This window comes from Oncorhynchus mykiss, chromosome 26, assembly GCF_057628025.1.
Source record: "Oncorhynchus mykiss isolate SJ-2025 chromosome 26, ASM5762802v1, whole genome shotgun sequence".
NCBI lineage: Eukaryota > Metazoa > Chordata > Actinopteri > Salmoniformes > Salmonidae > Oncorhynchus > Oncorhynchus mykiss.
The window spans coordinates 35096452-35114953 of NC_143047.1; the positions used below are offsets into that span (position 1 = coordinate 35096452).

Here is an 18502-nt window from a genome sequence, read left to right on the forward strand (position 1 = left end):
AAGGCTAGTTGCTCACACAGCAAGGAATGACATTTGTTAAAACAAGTGACTTACAAAACATACCCAGGTCAATTTAAAGCATCATTATATTCAGTCATTTCCAGAGTTTATAAAACATCTGTGCAGGATGTGACAAACTCAACATCCAGTTAGAGATGATGATGTCCTCATGTTCTTGTAGGAAAGGAAGGAAATCACTTAATAGTATCTAATGATGTACCACAGGAAACTCATGACAACTGCCTTACAGGCCCCATATTGGTGTGTGTGTGTGTGTGTGTGTGTGTGTGTGTGTGTGTGTGTGTGTGTGTGTGTGTGTGTGTGTGTGTGTGTGTGTGTGTGTGTGTGTGTGTGTGTGCGTGCGTGTGTGCGTGCGTGTGTGTGTGTGCGTGCGTGTGTGTGTGTGCGTGCGTGCGTGCGCGTGTGTGTGTGTGTGTGTTACTGGTAGAGTTGGAGCGGGTCCTCTTGCAGACTGTCTGTCCCTGAAGACCATGTCCTCTCCTCTCTGTGTCCCAACCTCTGTCCTCATTCACCTCTGGGATTGCCAACTACAGCACACAGCACACCAGGGTGATGTTCATTAGGCACCAAACGGAGGAAAACACACTGAAACAGAGGCAGACCAGGCTGGTTGCCAGTCTGTTTCGCTTACATTCCACTCCTTGTACTCCATATCCTGTGCTACCCTGGAGGAGTAGAATGTTAGCTTAACAGACTGGTACCCAGAATAAGGAAGGACTACCTGGACGTTTTGTTTTCTGTTTCAAAATGTTTTACAATGATGTGCCCTACTGAACTCAACCAAGGTATTCATCCACTCTTGGAGGGAAATGGACGTTCAAACAACAATTTAAAAAGTTAAAGCCTAAAGATAATGACGATACACAGAACCAAACAGGCTGTGAATGTTTATCAAGAGGACTCAGAAGAGTCCTAATTGATACCTTGAGGTGGTTGTTGTTCCCAGTTTGTTCTGTCTCTGTGTAGTTGGTCACTGCCAGGGGGTCTGCCAGGCACAGGGGGGCCGAGTGCAGGGGGGCCAGGGTTAGACCTCCAGGGGACTGGGGCTGCTGCTCACATGTTGAGCTTTCCTACAAAAACACACAGAAAGGACTCAAAGTTGAATCGTTATAGAATTTAATGTTGTACAAGTGCCAATCTTTCTATGATTGGAGAGAATTATTTGGACTTATACTGATTGGGTAAGACACAGAATTATTCCAAATAAAACGTGTGAATATAATATTTAAATGTTTGGAAGAAATTGGTGGAATTAAAATGAACTAATAAGCTACTAAAATATCTAAAACTGCATTTGGCCATTGACTGCCTTTTTGGATAATTTCTGGAATATATTAGTTAATATATTTAAACACCTTCTCACTTCAGTTAGAGAAGTCTGATTTGATTATTGAATTTCCTGTTTTCAATTTGTTCTCCATAACAACACATACTATTTCTCAGTGGTGTAAAGTACTTAAGTAAAAATACTTGAAAGTACTACTTAAGTCGTTTTTTGTGTATCTGTACTTTACTATTCATATTTTTGACTACTTTTACTTTTACTTCACTACATTCCTAAAGAAAATAATGTAATTTTTACTCCAGACATTTTCACTGACACCAAAAAGTACTCGTTACATTTTGAATGCTTAGCAGGACAGGAAAATGGTCAAATTCACACACTTATCAAGAGAACATACCTGGTCATCCATACTGCCTCTGATCTAGCGGACCCACTGAACATACATGCTTCATTTGTAAATTATGTCTGAGTGTTGGAGTGTGTCCCTGGCTATCTGTGGGGGGGAAATGATGCCGTCTGGTTTGCTTAAAACAATTTATTCATTTATTTTTTACTTTTGATACTTAAGTATATTTACTAGATTACTTACACTTACTTGAGTCATTTTCTGTTAAGGTATCTTTACTTTTACTCAAGATTGGAAATTGGGTAGTTTTTCCACCACTGCTATTTCTCTGCTAGAGGCAGGACGGAGTCTTATAGGAAACATTTGAAGGAGAGACTGAAACAGGGTTCAAAACACAATCAGCAGAGTCCAAAGTTGTCACATGTTCTAGACATTCTGTCCTGCTGTCTGTCCCTTCCTTCTCTTCTTCTCTGTCTGTATCTCTCTTTCTCACTTGCTCTCTCACTTGCTCTCTCTCTCTCTCTCTCTCTCTCTCTCTCTCTCCCTCTCTCCCTCTCTCTCTCTCTCTTTACTTTACTGACTTTATTGTATCCCATGGGGAAATTTTGTTGCAGTGTCATGTACACGTTTAAAGTGGCGTTTAAAAAATACAACTTTCATAACAGTTACATACTAATAAAAAGAGACTAGCCTGCTGGCCTTACTGGGTCGATAGGAACATTATCCCGAGCTATTTAGGAGGGATATCACACCTGGCACAAATTATTGTCTCGTTCTGTTTTTCTCTCTCTCTCTGTCTCTCTCTCTCTCTGTCACATCCTTTGTCTCTCTCTCCCTCTGAGTCTCTGCAGTATAGACTTCTGTATCATCTCAAACAGATGGGGACTTGGCTTGGTCAGATGTAGTGTGACCTAGCATGAGAGAGCTTCAACATGTCCTCAGTCCGATCTCTGTAAAATGATTACACATTGGATGAGGGAGGAAGATGTGAGAGGGCCTTCCTTCCACGTAGTGTGAAAGCTGCTTCAACAGCAGTGGGGGAAGTAGAATGAACTCTTAAGCCAGAACTCACACTCTATATCCATTCATGAGATATGACCCTACTGGGAAATTTAATCTCTCTCTCCCTTTTCACCAAATAGCCAACTGCAGAGTAAGTCATCTCTTCCTATTCAATTTCTGTTTTGAGACTCTTTTCTACACGGTTCAGCCAAATGAGGATGGGCCCTCATCAATTTGATTGATTGATCCTTTGGAACTGTCTCTGCCAATGTTACTACGCAGCTCTTTATCCCGTACAACTACACTGCATAGGGTCGGTGCAGTGACTGTGGCTAGGAAGGCTTTACTGCACTGTTTGGTTTCATTTCAACTCATTCCATTTCTGAAGCAATGCAGATATTCTGCCCCACAGATTCCATCTGGGCCAAGTGTTGTCTGGGACCAGTGTCTGGTGGGTGTAGGATGGGAATGTGGCTACACTATGTGAAGAAATGCCAGACCCACACAGACTTAGTGGCTAGAGGGATGGCGGAGAATAAACTACTGTAACACAGGTGGAGTGTCAAATCTGTATTATAGTGAGGGTCCAAAATGGTACCCTATTCTCTATATTGTCAATACTTTGGTCAAAAATTGTGAACTATACAGGGAATAGGGTGCCATTTGGGACTCACAGGAACATATTGTGGGATGTATTCATTTAGAATGGCCAGCATAGCAGTTGTCTATGGAAAAAATTGAATAGTCCACAAGTGCAAACCTCTCCCACTGCATGGAACTCCAAGCAGGCTCAAAGTATTTGAAGTAAAACAAATACTATTTGAACCCAGGTCTGGTATGAAGTGCCAACATTTTTATTTTTTCTTCATTTCAGCAACAGAACAAGTGGGATGTGAGTGGTACTACCTCACTGTAGGCTGTTATGTGGCTGTTCCTGGAGGCGGCCTGCCTCCCTCCCTCCCCCTCTGTCCTTGCAGTATGGCCGTTCTTAGCCTGCCTCTCCCCCTCTGTCCTGCCATGGCCGTTCAGACACTGTCCGTTAAAAGGTGCAGGCTTGTCTGTACTCTGAAGGTAACTGCTCCAGGAGAGGCAGGAAGAAAGACACAGTTAGACAGAAGCTTTTCTCTGAGAACTAAACATAACAAAATAACCACTGTTGTTTGGCAGTGTTGGTGCATTAGCCAGTACACTTTGGCAATCTGCATTCCCCCAAACTGATGTACACAAGACTTGGTACGGCCATCTTAGAAAAACCATGAATTGACAGGTATAATGCACTATGCTATCAGCCGTGTTGAATCAGTTCAAAATGTACTACATAGAAAGCCATAACATAATAATAATAAACCTGAAAGGGATACTTCTGGATTTTGGCCATGAGGCCCCTTATCCACCTCCCCAGAATCAGATGAACTCATGGATACCATCTGTATGTCTCTGTGTCCAGTATGAAGCATGCTAGTAGATACCCATAGACTTCCAGTAACTGCACTAATGCTAGTTAGCATTGGCTCGCAAAAGTACCTCTAAGATCCTTCATGCTGGACACAGAGACATACAAATATTATCCATGAGTTTATCTGACTCTGGGAAGGTTTTCTATTAGATGTTGGAACATTGCATTGTTGGGACTTGCTTCCATTCAGCCACAACAGTATCAGTGAGTCCGAACACTGATGTTGGGCGATAAGGCCAGGCTCGCAGTCGGCGTTCCAATTCATCCCAAAGGTGTTCGATGGGGTTGAGGTAAGGGCTCTGTGCAGACCAGTCAAGTTCTTCCACACGGACAAACAATTTCTGAATGGACCAAGCTTTGTGCAAGGGGGCATTGTCATGCTGAAACAGGAAAGGTCCTTCCCTAAATTGTTGCCACAACCTTGGAAGCACAGAATCATCTAGAACAGTGGTTCCCAACCAGGGGTACTAGGTTTGGCCTATCCTCAGGGGTTACATGAGAAGACTCATGAGACCATAGGTCTACTGATAAAATGCACATGAGGGGGTATTTCAGGGGCCCTCCGGGCAGAGCAAAATTCAGTTGGTGGTACAGTAAGCAAAACAGTTGGGAACCACTGGCCTAGAATGTCATTGTATGCTGAAGCAATACGATTTCCCTTCACTGGAACTAAGGAGCCTAGTCCAAACCATGAAAAACAGCCCCAGACCATTATTCATCCTACACCAAACTTTACAGTTGGCACTATGCATTGGGGCAGGAAGCATTCTTTTGGCATCCACCAAATCCAGATTAGTTGGACTACCAGATGGTGAAGCGTGATTCATCACTCCAGAGAATGCGTTTCCACTGCTCCAGAGTCAAATGTCAGCAAGCTTTACACCATTCCAGCCGATGCTTGGCATTGCGCACAGTGATCTTAGACTTGTGTGTGGCTGCTTGGCTATGGAAACTCATTCCATGAAGCTCCTGACGAACAGTTATTGTGCTGACGTTGCTTCCCGAGGCAGTTTGGAACCCGGTAGTGAGTGTTGCAACCGAGGACAGGTGATTTTTACGTGCTTGAGCACATGGCGGTCCCGTTATGTGAGCTTGTGTGGCCTACCGCTTTGCGGCTGAGCCGTTGTTGCTCCTAAACGTTTCCACTTCACAATAACAGCACTTACAGTTGACCGGGCAGCTCTAGCAGGGCAGAAATTTGACGAACTGACTTGTTGGAAAGATGGCATCCTATGATGGTGCCAAGTTGAAAGTCTCTGAGCTCTTCAGTAAGGCCATTCTACTGCCAGTGTCTATGGAGATTGCATGGCTGTGTGCTCGATTTTACTCACCTGTCAGCAACGGGTGTGGCTGAAATAGCCAAATCCACTCATTTGAAGGGGTGTCCACATACTTTTGTACATATAGTGTATATAAAGAACCTCATTGATATAATCCCGACGTGTCCCTTTAAGAAAACATTATAAAGGCACAGACCTGCTTACAACAAGTTATAAAGCATTATAGCAGTCTGCTTATATCTGTATGGCTTGTTACCTGTGTCCATCCCCTCCTCCCTTCCTCCCTCGCTCCACACTGGGTTCTTTGTCCTCCGTCTGGGGGCTGCTATCGCCAGTCTGTCGGCCCAGACCCTCCTCACCCGCCCCCGTCGTTACACACATCCTCCAGATACTGCTCTCCTGCACCAATAGGACAGATAATTAGCACAAGGGGATATCTAGGCAGGGGTAGAATTCTCCTGTGCCAATAGGACAGAGCGTTAGGACAAGGGGGCTATCTATGCAGGGACAGTACTCTCCTGCTCCAATACAGTCGCAAGAGAGATGAGGTTCCAACATGCTCAACTTTGTTTTCTTCAAATCAAATCAGATGTCATTAGTCACATGCGCCGAAAACAACATTACATTGAAATGCTTACTTACGAGCCACTAACCAACAATACAGTACAAATAAGAATAAGAAAGAAAAGTAATAAGCAATTAGAGAGCGGCAGTAAAATAACAATAGCGAGACTATATACAGGGGGTACCGGTACAGAGTCAATGTGGAGACTATATACAGGGGGGTACCGGTACAGAGTCAATGTGGAGGCTATATACAGGGGGGTACCGGTACAGAGTCAATGTGGAGACTATATACAGGGGGGTACCGGTACAGAGTCAATGTGGAGGCTATATACAGGGGGGTACCGGTACAGAGTCAATGTGGAGAATATATACAGGGGGGTACCGGTACAGAGTCAATGTGGAGACTATATACAGGGGGGTACCGGTACAGAGTCAATGTGGAGGCTATATACAGGGGGGTACCGGTACAGAGTCAATGTGGAGACTATATACAGGGGGGTACCGGTACAGAGTCAATGTGGAGGCTATATACAGGGGGGTACCGGTACAGAGTCAATGTGGAGACTATATACAGGGGGGTACCGGTACAGAGTCAATGTGGAGACTATATACAGGGGGGTACCGGTACAGAGTCAATGTGGAGACTATATACAGGGGGGTACCGGTACAGAGTCAATGTGGAGACTATATACAGGGGGGTACCGGTACAGAGTCAATGTGGAGACTATATACAGGGGGGTACCGGTACAGAGTCAATGTGGAGACTATATACAGGGGGGTACCGGTACAGAGTCAATTTGGAGACTATATACAGGGGGGTACCGGTACAGAGTCAATGTGGAGACTATATACAGGGGGGTACCGGTACAGAGTCAATGTGCGGGGGCACCGGTTAGTCGAGATAATTTAGGTACATGTAGGTAGAGTTATTAAAGTGACTATACATAGATTATAACAACAGAGAGTAGCAGGTGTGTAAAAGGGTGGGTGGGGGCAATGCAAATAGTCTGGGTAGCCATTTGATTAGATGTTCAGGAGTCTTATGGCTTGTTGGTAGAAGCTGTTTAGAAACCTCTTGGACCTAGACTTGGCATTCCGGTACTGCTTGCAGTGCGGTAGCAGAAAGAACCGTCTATAACTAGGGCCTTCCTCTGACACCGCCTGGTATAGAGGTTCCTGGAGGCAGGAAGCTTGGCCCAAGTGATGTACTTGGCCGTATGCACTACCCTCTGTAGTGCCGTGCGGTCGGAGGCCGAACAGTTACCATACCAGGCAGTGATGCAACCAGGATACTCTCGATGGTGCAGATGTAGAATTTTCTGAGGATCTGAGGACCCATGCCAAATCTTTTCAGTCTCCTGAGGGGGAATAGGTTTTGTCGTGCCCTTTTCACGACTGTCTTGGTGTGCTTGGACCATGTTAGTTTGTTGGTGATGTGGATACCAAGGAACTTGAAGCTCTCAACCTGCTCCACTACAGCCCCATCGATGAGAATGGGGGCGTGCTCGGCCCTCTTTTTCCTGTAGTCCAATATCATCTCCTTTGTCTTGATCACGTTGAGGGAGAGGTTGTTGTCCTGGCACCACACAGCCAGGTCTCTGACCTCCTCCTTATAGGCTGTCTCGTCGTTGTTGTTGATCAGGCCTACCACTGTTGTGTCATCGGCAAACTTAATGATGGTGTTGGAGTTGTGCCTGGTCATGCTGTCATGAGTGAACAGGGAGTACAGGAGGGGACTAAATACACACCCCTGATGGGCCCGTGTTGAGGATCACTGTGGCGGATGTGTTGTTACCTACCCTTACCACCTGGGGGCGGACCGTCAGGAAGTCCAGGATTCAGTTGCAGAGGGAGGTGTTTAGTACCAGGGTCCTTAGCTTATTGATGAGCTTTGAGGGCACTATGGTGTTGAACGCTGAGCTGTAGTCAATTAATAGCATTCTCACATAGGTGCTCCTTTTGTCCAGGTGGGAAAGAGCAGTGTGGAGTGCAATAGACATTGCATCATCTGTGGATCTGCTGGGGTGGTATTCAAATTGGAGTGGGTCTAGGGCTTCTGGGATAATGGTGTTGATGTGAGCCATGACCAACCTTTCAAAGCATTTCATGGCTACAGACGTGAGTGCTACGGGCTGGTAGTCATTTAGGCAGGCTACCTTAGTTTTCTTGGGCACAGGGACTATGGTGGTCTGCTTAAAACATGCTGGTATTACAGACTCGGACAGGGAGAGGTTGAAAATGTCAGTGAAGACACTTGCCAGGTGGTCAGCGCATGCTCGCAGTACATGTCCTGGTAATCCGTCTGGCCCTGCGGCCTTGTGAATGTTGACCTGTTTAAAGGTCTTACTCACATCGGCTGTGGAGAGCATCAGCACACAGTCTTCTGGAACAGCTGGTGCTCTCATGCATGTTTCAGTGTTATTTGCCTCGAAGCGAGCATAGAAGACGTTTAGCTCGTCTGATAGGCTCGTGTCACTGGGCAGCTCTCGGCTGTGCTTTCCTTTGTAGTCTGTATGGTTTGCAAGTCCTGCCACATCCGATGAGCATCAGAGCCGGTGTAGTACAATTCGATATTAGTCCTGAATTGATGCTTTTGCCTGTTTAACAGTTCGTCGGAGGGCATAGCAGGATTTCTTATAAGCTTCCGGGTCTAGCTCCTTGAAAGCGGCAGCTCTAGCCTTTAGCTCACTGCTGATGTTGCCTGTCATCCATGGCTTCTGGTTGGGGTATGTACATATGGTGACTGTGGGGACGACGTCATCGATGCACTTATTGATGAAGCCAATGACTGATATGGTGTACTGCTCAATGCCATCGGAGCAATCCCGGAACATATTCCAGTCTGTGCTGGCAAAACAGTCCTGTAGTTTAGCATCTGCTTCATCTGACCACTTTTTATTGATCGAGTCACTGGTGCTTCCTGCTTAAATTTTTGCCTGTAATCAGGAGGATATAATTATGGTCAGATTTGCCAAATGGAGGGTGAGGGAGAGTTGTCTATGTGTCTCTGTGTGTGGAGTAAAGGTGGTCCAGAGTTGTTTCCCCTCTGATTGCACATTTAACATGCTGATAGGAATTTGGTAAGACCAATTTAAGTTTCCCTGCATTAAAGTTCCCGGCCACTATGAGCACCGCCTCTGGGTGAGCGTTTTCCTGTTTGCTTGTGACGGAATACAACTAATTGAGTGCGGTCATAGTGTCAGCCTCAGTCTGTGGTGGTATGTAGACAGCTACGAAAAACACAGATAAAAACTCTCTAGGAAGATGGTGTGGTCTACAGCTTATCATGAGATACTCTACCTCAGATGAGAAAAACCTCGAGATTTCCTTAGATATCCTGCACCAGCTGTTATTTACAAGAATACATAGTCCGCCGCCCCTTGTCTTACCAGACGTCGCTGTTCTATCCTGCCGATACAGCATATAACAAGCCAGCTGTATGTTGATAATGTTGTCGTTCAGCCACAACTCCGTGAAGCATAAGATATTACAGTTTTGAATGTCCCATTGCTAGTTTAATCTTCCACGTAGGTCATCTATTTTATTTTCCAAAGATTGCACGTTTGCTAGCAGAATGGATGGCAGTGGGGTTTTTCCGATCGCCTACAAATTCTCAGAAGGCAGCCCGCCCTCTGGCGCAAATGACGGGGATCTGGGCCTGTTCCCGGGAAAGCTGTATATCATTCGCGTTGGGCTTGTCAGACTCGTTAAACGAAAAATTGGATTCTGCCAGATCGTTGTGAGTAATCGCTGTTCTGATGTCCAGAAGTTATTTTTGGTCATAAGAGACGATAGCAGCAACATTATGTACAAATTAAGGTACAAAATAAGTTACAAACAACACAAAGAAACACAATTGGATAGGAACACGTAAAACGTCAGCCTACTTCTCTGGCGCCATTCATTAGACAAGGGTGTTATAAGTCAAGGAGCGATACAAGTATGTGAAAAGGCTAGCACTCAGTTGATGAAGCTGCATTATGCTGATTTGAATGGTTCATATGGATGGTTTCAACATATCACGATAGCATAAAATATGTTTGTTCAGAGAGTAAAATCAGGGAAGTTGGGGATGGATCTTCAGAGGGGTTAAGGCAACACATTGCCTGGAACAAAGCTAATTTGACCATTAGGGCCACCGTATAACTTTAGGGCCACTGTACATACTGCGTGTGTATCGAGCAGCTAAGAGTAGGAGTGCTGATCTAGGATCAGGTCACCCCTATCTGTATTATCTTATTCATCGTGATCTAAAAGGCAAAGCTGATCCTAAATCAGCTCTCCTACTCTGAGACGTTAGATACATATGGCACCCCTGGCCTTTTCTTACACCAACACAGTCCAGTCCAGCAGAGCCAACACAAGGGCACCTCTATGCAGGGTTATAAAAGCCAGCTTTATGACCAAATCAAGACCTTGAGTTAACGGGTTGACAGCTTCAGAACAAATAGCAGAGTGGTAGAGCGTTTATAGGTCTATGAACTGTACCACAGTGTGTGTAAGTTAACTTTATGAGACAACCACTAGTGTGTTTAGGCTCCTTTTTAAAGAGAACCATATGATTAACTTAAATCTAACAAGACATTGTCCTTATGAAATGCAGGAGCCATGTTTGGAACCATAGTAAAGGTATTGCCCCACACCCACTATGGCTTCACATTGTTTGAGGTAAAATGCTGTAGTCTGACTGTGGGGTGCAGTGGCTGAGTCTGGTCTGGTGGGTGAAACAGTAACCTGCAGCACAAGGACCCCCTCTTTATATCTCCTTCAATGTTTCTCCTTCTTCCATTATATATCTCTATCTGAATATAAAGAACAACCCAGAGGTATTAAACACACATTCTAATGTGGCACAGGATATAAATAAAAAACAATGTAAAAACACAGTGAATGTCTGCTCAATGTTTGTTTCAATTGTGATCTTTTTCCATATATCTGAATGTCTGTTATCAACTGTCCTGTGACATAGCCTTCTCTCAGCTCAGAGTAGCAGGATTGGGCTCAATTCCATTTCTCCTAGGCCAGTTCAGGGGTTGATTTGAAAAGGAATCAATACTTTTTTTCTATGTGAACTTCTCAATTAATTTGTGACCGGTTGGACACTAACAAGCTCTCTCCTCTGTCTCACCCACCAGGTGTGTCTTGTCATAATCAACAGTAGGATTTTTGTATGACAGTTTTTATATGACAGCCTTCCACTTCAGTATCAACAAATGAATTATTAATGAGTTGACATGGAATCCACCTAACATGGAATCCACCGAATCCACCTTGATGAGTAGAGTTCATTCATGAACTTTAGAGTAACCTTGGGGTTCTCTCTGAATGTACATAGGATCACATTGTCTTGTGACATAGTCCTCATGTTATCCTAATGACGAAGTAAGTAGCGTTCATTCATTCATGAAGTCTGATTTATGTTCTGCTACTGAACAGTACTTCCAGACATCAATCTGACTGAAGGTTAGCCTGAATAGAATCAGTCTGCTACTGAACAGTACTTCCAGACATCAATCTGACTGAAGGTTGGCCTGAACAGAATCAGTCTGCTACAGAACACTACTTCCAGACATCAATCTGGCTGAAGGTTGGCCTGAACAGAATCAGTCTGCTACAGAACACTACTTCCTGACATCAATCTGACTGAAGGTTGGCCTGAACAGAATCAGTCTGCTACTGAACAGTACTTCCAGACATCAATCTGACTGAAGGTTGGCCTGAATAGAATCAGTCTGCTACAGAACACTACTTCCAGACATCAATCTGACTGAAGGTTGGCCTGAACAGAATCAGTCTGCTACAGAACACTACTTCCAGACATCAATCTGACTGAAGGTTGGCCTGAACAGAATCAGTCTGCTACAGAACACTACTTCCAGACATCAATCTGACTGAAGGTTGGCCTGAATAGAATCAGTCTGCTACGGAACACTACTTCCAGACATCAATCTGACTGAAGGTTGGCCTGAACAGAATCAGTCTGCTACAGAACACTACTTCCAGACATCAATCTGACTGAAGGTTGGCCTGAACAGAATCAGTCTGCTACAGAACACTACTTCCAGACATCAATCTGGCTGAAGGTTGGCCTGAATAGAATCAGTCTGCTATGGAACACTACTTCCAGACATCAATCTGACTGAAGGTTGGCCTGAACAGAATCAGTCTGCTACAGAACACTACTTCCAGACATCAATCTGGCTGAAGGTTGGCCTGAATAGAATCAGTCTGCTACAGAACACTACTTCCAGACATCAATCTGACTGAAGGTTGGCCTGAACAGAATCAGTCTGCTACAGAACACTACTTCCAGACATCAATCTGACTGAAGGTTGGCCTGAACAGAATCAGTCTGCTACAGAACACTACTTCCAGACATCAATCTGGCTGAAGGTTGGCCTGAATAGAATCAGTCTGCTACAGAACAGTACTTCCTGACATCAATCTGACTGAAGGTTGGCCTGAACAGAATCAGTCTGCTACAGAACACTACTTCCTGACATCAATCTGGCTGAAGGTTGGCCTGAATAGAATCAGTCTGCTATGGAACACTACTTCCAGACATCAATCTGACTGAAGGTTGGCCTGAACAGAATCAGTCTGCTACAGAACACTACTTCCAGACATCAATCTGGCTGAAGGTTGGCCTGAATAGAATCAGTCTGCTATGGAACACTACTTCCAGACATCAATCTGACTGAAGGTTGGCCTGAACAGAATCAGTCTGCTACAGAACACTACTTCCAGACATCAATCTGGCTGAAGGTTGGCCTGAATAGAATCAGTCTGCTATGGAACAGTAATTCCTGACATCAATCTGCCTGAAGGTTGGCCAGAATAGAATCAGTCTGCTACAGAACACTACTTCCTGACATCAATCTGGCTGAAGGTTGGCCTGAACAGAATCAGTCTGCTACAGAACACTACTTCCTGACATCAATCTGACTGAAGGTTGGCCTGAACAGAATCAGTCTGCTACAGAACACTACTTCCTGACATCAATCTGGCTGAAGGTTGGCCTGAATAGAATCAGTCTGCTACAGAACACTACTTCCTGACATCAATCTGGCTGAAGGTTGGCCAGAATAGAATCAGTCTGCTACAGAACACTACTTCCTGACATCAATCTGGCTGAAGGTTGGCCTGAACAGAATCAGTCTGCTACAGAACACTACTTCCTGACATCAATCTGACTGAAGGTTGGCCTGAATAGAATCAGTCTGCTACAGAACACTACTTCCTGACATCAATCTGACTGAAGGTTGGCCTGAACAGAATCAGTCTGCTACAGAACACTACTTCCAGACATCAATCTGGCTGAAGGTTGGCCTGAATAGAATCAGTCTGCTATGGAACACTACTTCCTGACATCAATCTGGCTGAAGGTTGGCCTGAACAGAATCAGTCTGATACAGAACAGTACTTCCTGACATCAATCTGGCTGAAGGTTGGCCTGAATAGAATCAGTCTGCTACAGAACACTACTTCCTGACATCAATCTGGCTGAAGGTTGGCCTGAATAGAATCAGTCTGCTATGGAACACTACTTCCTGACATCAATCTGGCTGAAGGTTGGCCTGAACAGAATTAGTCTGCTACAGAACAGTACTTCCTGACATCAATCTGACTGAAGGTTGGCCTGAACAGAATCAGTCTGCTATGGAACACTATTTCCTGACATCAATCTGGCTGAAGGTTGGCCTGAACAGAATTAGTCTGCTACAGAACAGTACTTCCTGACATCAATCTGACTGAAGGTTGGCCTGAACAGAATCAGTCTGCTATGGAACACTATTTCCTGACATCAATCTGGCTGAAGGTTGGCCTGAACAGAATCAGTGTGCTACAGAACAGTACTTCCTGACATCAATCTGGCTGAAGGTTGGCCTAAACAGAATCAGTCTGCTATGGAACACTACTTCCTGACATAAATCTGGCTGAAGGTTAGCCTGAACAGAATCAGTCTGCTACAGAACACTACTTCCAGACATCAATCTGACTGAAGGTTGGCCTGAACAGAATCAGTCTGCTACAGAACACTACTTCCTGACATCAATCTGGCTGAAGGTTGGCCTGAACAGAATCAGTCTGCGACAGAACACTACTTCCAGACATCAATCTGACTGAAGGTTGGCCTGAACAGAATCAGTCTGCTACAGAACAGTACTTCCTGACATCAATCTGGCTGAAGATTGGCCTGAATAGAATCAGCCAGGTGAGTTCACAGCTACTGACAGACGTGAGGCTTTTATCTTATAACACATAGCTAGGAGGAAGACTAACAGACCAGTCATAACCTCAAATAGGGGAGGGATGAAGGAACGAAGGGTGCATTTATTCATTATTTGAACATGGCCACATTGTCCCGAGGCTCTATGACATCAGTGCAATGTCCTCATAGCCTTGTGTTAGCAAGTTAACATGTCTCTACTTCCACTATGGCCTAATGCCTCTCTCCCTCCCCTGGTCCACAACAACCACTGTCTTTGTGTGTGAGTTAAACAGGCCCAACAGCAGCACTCAGCCCTCTGACACACAGGCCATGTGATTGTTGTTATGCATTTGCACAAGAAACACAGTCCAGACAGAGATGACTAGAGGAACACATTCCAGACTACATTATGGGCAGGACCAGAGTTCTTCATACTCTGGACTCAATCTTCAGATACAATACTGTGTTGTATATTTTTTCTCCTAAATGCTTTTCATATTGAGACGAAACCTAACTTGAGATCAACATGCATTATTAATTTCCCCCTCACAAATCTCCCATTGCCTTCAATGCATGATTTTTGAGAATGTCCGTGTTTCAAGTGAGTATCAGACCCCTTTTGAGCAACTAACACTCTCTACCCACCACACATAACAAGAAGGAAGTCATATGCTTTTGAAGGCCGGAGTGTTTAGCTTGTTTCCTCTTGGAGTAGCAGTAACAGCCTGAACTCTCAACATGTACGGTATGAACACGGTATGCTAATCCATCTTGATGCCTAGCTGTCAGATGAGAAAGGATCTACATGTCTGACCACTACACTGCCTGGGGGACTGACATACATGTATTGTTTTTCCAGATTCATTAAGACTTCTTATCATAGTTCTCCTAGTTAAGTAATACTGTGTTTGATGTGCATTAACAATTATTATGTGCATAAAAAATATTTTCATATTATTTCTACAAATGCATTGATAAAAACAGCCAATGCAAAGATAGCACTTAGTGCATAACAGTCATAATTCAGGACCAGGAGACATACATTGTTAATGCCACTTTGCAAACAGCAACCCTGTTGGCTTAGCGCAACATTATGATGTAATATATAATTGAAATGTCCAAACAAAACGCCGTAATGTGATAAATTACCCCCATTCATACCTTGATACTGAAGGACCTCCTCATATTCCTCTTGTGTTCTCCTGTAGCCCTGAGTGTGTTGGTGGCCCCTACGGGTGGCTGTGTAGATGCCTGCATAGTTCCTCCACTCTCCTGGGGTCCTTCCTGGATCTTCTTCTGGGACCTCTCCACCTCCCTGTTCCCCTTCCCATCTCTCCCCAAGCCCCCGTCTCCCTTCCAGGCCTCCCCTGGCAGTCTCTCTTCGGGGCTGGGGCAGTCATCACTGGCTCTGGAGTGACAGAGGATCAGGGACCTGGAGGGAAGAAGAAGAAGAAGAAGTAAAGGGGAAAGGAGAAGGTAAACCGTTGCTACTGTACCTAGTATTCCAACCAAAAAGGCATTAGGCACCCAGCGAGGCTGTCCTGTAATTCACGTTGGCTTTAACCAAATCAAGCAGCCTGACGAGCTGTGTGCTACAAACAGATTCCATACCTGGAGAGCATGGCTAGCTTCTTGGAGCGGTGGCTGTGGCTAGTGTTGGTGTTGTTGGTCTTCCCAGTGTCCCTGCCTCGCCTCTCCATCCTCCGAGCTGCTGCCGTGCTGGCTTTCCTCTTCTGGTAGGAGTATCTCTGGGGCATGGCCGTTAGAGTGTGTGTGTGTGCTGCGTGTGTGTGTGTGGTGCTAACACACTCTCACACACACTCCTCCCAGCCGGCACACAGGCTAATGGAGAGGGACACTCTGCAGGGAAATTCGAAAATTCAATTAGGAAGCCTGTCTGTGTGTGTGTATGTGTACGTGTGTATGTGTGTGTCCGTGCGTCTGTGTGCTTGTGTGTGTCATAAGTGTTCTGAGAATCTGCTGAAGCAATAGTGGTGTTAGAGATAAGAGATCTTTTCTTCCCTGAAAACAGCAGCATGTTGCAGCTAGAGCCTCCTGAATATGACTCCTCACACTGCACACACATGCACGTGCAAACACAGACACGCATTAATATACACACGTGCACACACATGCACACATGGACACACACACCAAAGATCCTTCCCACGGGATTTGAGGTCACGGATACCATGAACTTACAGTAACTACACTAACGGAGATCTGCACTGAGATTGATCTGGGCTCACAAAGTGCCTCCCAATTAGCCTTATAAATAGGGAATAGGGTGCCATTTGGAGTGCATACCTTAGAATGGGAAAACCCCTACATAATAAAGTAAACAAACCAATACACATTTCAACTGATGCAGCTGCTACTGTTTATTGTCTACCCTGTTGTCTAGTCACCTTATTCCTACACTCTGTCACCTTCTGACCTCTATTTCTGTTGTTTTGTATTTATTTAGTATGGTCAGGGCGTGAGTTGGGTGGGCAGTCTATGTTTGTTTTTCTATGTTTTGGGGCATTTCTATGTTTTCGGCCTAGTATGGTTCTCAATCAGAGGCAGGTGTCATTAGTTGTCTCTGATTGAGAATCATACTTAGGTAGCCTGGGTTTCACTGTGTGTTTGTGGGTGATTTGTTCCTGTCACTGTGTTTGTTGTCACAGGATAGGACTGTTTTGCGTTTTCACATTTCTTGTTTTTGTTAGTTTGTTCATGTGTAGTGATTTATTAAAACATGAATAACCACCACGCTGCGCTTTGGTCCGCTTCTCTTCCTCCTACAGACGAACGCCCTTACAGAATCACCCACCGCAACAGGACCAAGCGGCGTGGTAACGGGCAACAGCGGCACAAGGAGGAATGGACTTGGGATGATGTGTTGGACGGCAAGGGTTGCTACACATGGGAGGAGATCCTGGCGGGAAAGGATCGCCTTCCATGGGAACAGGTGGAGGCAGCGAGGAGAGCAGAGGCAGCCGGAGAGAGGAGCCGGCAATATGAGGGAACACGGTTGGCAAGGAAGCCCGGGAGTCAGCCCCAAAAATTTCTTGGGGGGGGCTAACAGGGAGTATGGCTACGCCAGGTAGGAGACCTGAGCCAACTTCCTGTGGTTACCGGGGGGCTAGAGAGACCGGGCAGGCACCGTGTTATGCTGTGGAGCGCACGGTGTCCCCAGTGCGGGTGCACAGCCCGGTGCGGTACATTCCAGCTCCGCGTATCGAGCCAAGTGCCATGAAGCCGGCTCTACGCATCTGGTCTCCAGTGCGTCTCCTTGGGCCGGCTTACATGGCACCAGCCTTGCGCACGGTGTCCCCGGTTCGCCTGCATAGCCCAGTGCGGGCTATTCCACCTCGCCGCACTGGCAGGGCGACCGGGACCATTCAACCGGGTAAGGTTGGGCAGGCTCGGTGCTCAAGAGCTCCAGTGCGCCTGCACGGCCCGGTCTATCCGTCACCACCTCCACGCACCAGCCCTCCGGTGGCAGCTCCCCGTACCAGGCTGTCTCTCCGGCCCATCCTTGCAGGGGCTCTCTCCTCTCCAGCGCTGCCGGAGTCTCCCGCCTCTCCGGCGCTACCAGAGCCTTCCTCCTCTCCAGCGCTGCCGGAGTCTCCCGCTTGTTCGGCGCTAGGAGAGCTACTCAGCCCAGCGCCGCCAGCGCCGCCCGTCTGCCCAACGCCGCCAGCGCCGCCCGTCTGCCCAGCGCCGCCAGCGCCGCCCGTCTGCCCAGCGCCGCCAGCGCCGCCCGTCTGCCCAGCGCCGCCCGTCTGCCCAACGCCGCCAGCGCCGCCCGTCTGCCCAGCGCCGCCAGCGCCGCCCGTCTGCCCAGCGCCGCCAGCGCCGCCCGTCTGCCCAGCGCCGCCAGTGCCGCCCGTCTGCCCAGCGCCGCCAGTGCCGCCCGTCTGCCCAGCGCCGCCAGTGCCGCCCGTCTGCCCAGCGCCGCCAGTGCCCAGCGCCGCCAGTGCCGCCCGTCTGCCCAGCGCCGCCAGTGCCGCCCGTCTGCCCAGCGCCGCCAGTGCCGCCCGTCTGCCAGGAGCCGCCAGTGCCGCCCGTCAGCCAGGAGCCGCCAGTGCCGCCCGTCAGCCAGGGGCCGCCAGTGCCGCCCGTCAGCCAGGGGCCGCCAGTGCCGCCCGTCAGCCAGGGGCCGCCAGTGCCGCCAGTCAGCCAGGGGCCGCCAGTGCCGCCAGTCAACCAGGGGCCGCCAGTCAGCCCAGCGCCGCCAGTCAACCAGGGGCCGCCAGTGCCGCCAGTCAGCCAGGGGCCGCCAGTGCCGCCAGTCAGCCAGGGGCCGCCAGTGCCGCCAGTCAGCCAGGGGCCGCCAGTGCCGCCA

At 47.0% G+C, this 18502-nt stretch overlaps 1 protein-coding gene across 5 annotated transcripts in view; it reads right to left on the bottom strand.

Annotated features, from left to right (window-relative positions):
- Positions 1–18502, bottom strand: part of LOC110526988 (pro-interleukin-16) — a 56538-nt gene that overhangs the window by 26070 nt on the left and 11966 nt on the right. For all 5 annotated transcript variants that reach the window (XM_090222845.1, XM_090222846.1, XM_090222842.1 and 2 more), the window contains exons 2-7: positions 15781–16029; positions 15331–15601; positions 5647–5789; positions 3561–3729; positions 945–1091; positions 443–548 (exon numbers count right to left, since the gene is read on the bottom strand). In XM_090222845.1, coding sequence (XP_090078971.1) covers positions 443–548; positions 945–1091; positions 3561–3729; positions 5647–5789; positions 15331–15601; positions 15781–15926 — 982 coding nt within the window. In that variant the 5' untranslated portion in view covers positions 15927–16029. The remainder of the gene's footprint in view (positions 1–442; positions 549–944; positions 1092–3560; positions 3730–5646; positions 5790–15330; positions 15602–15780; positions 16030–18502) is intronic.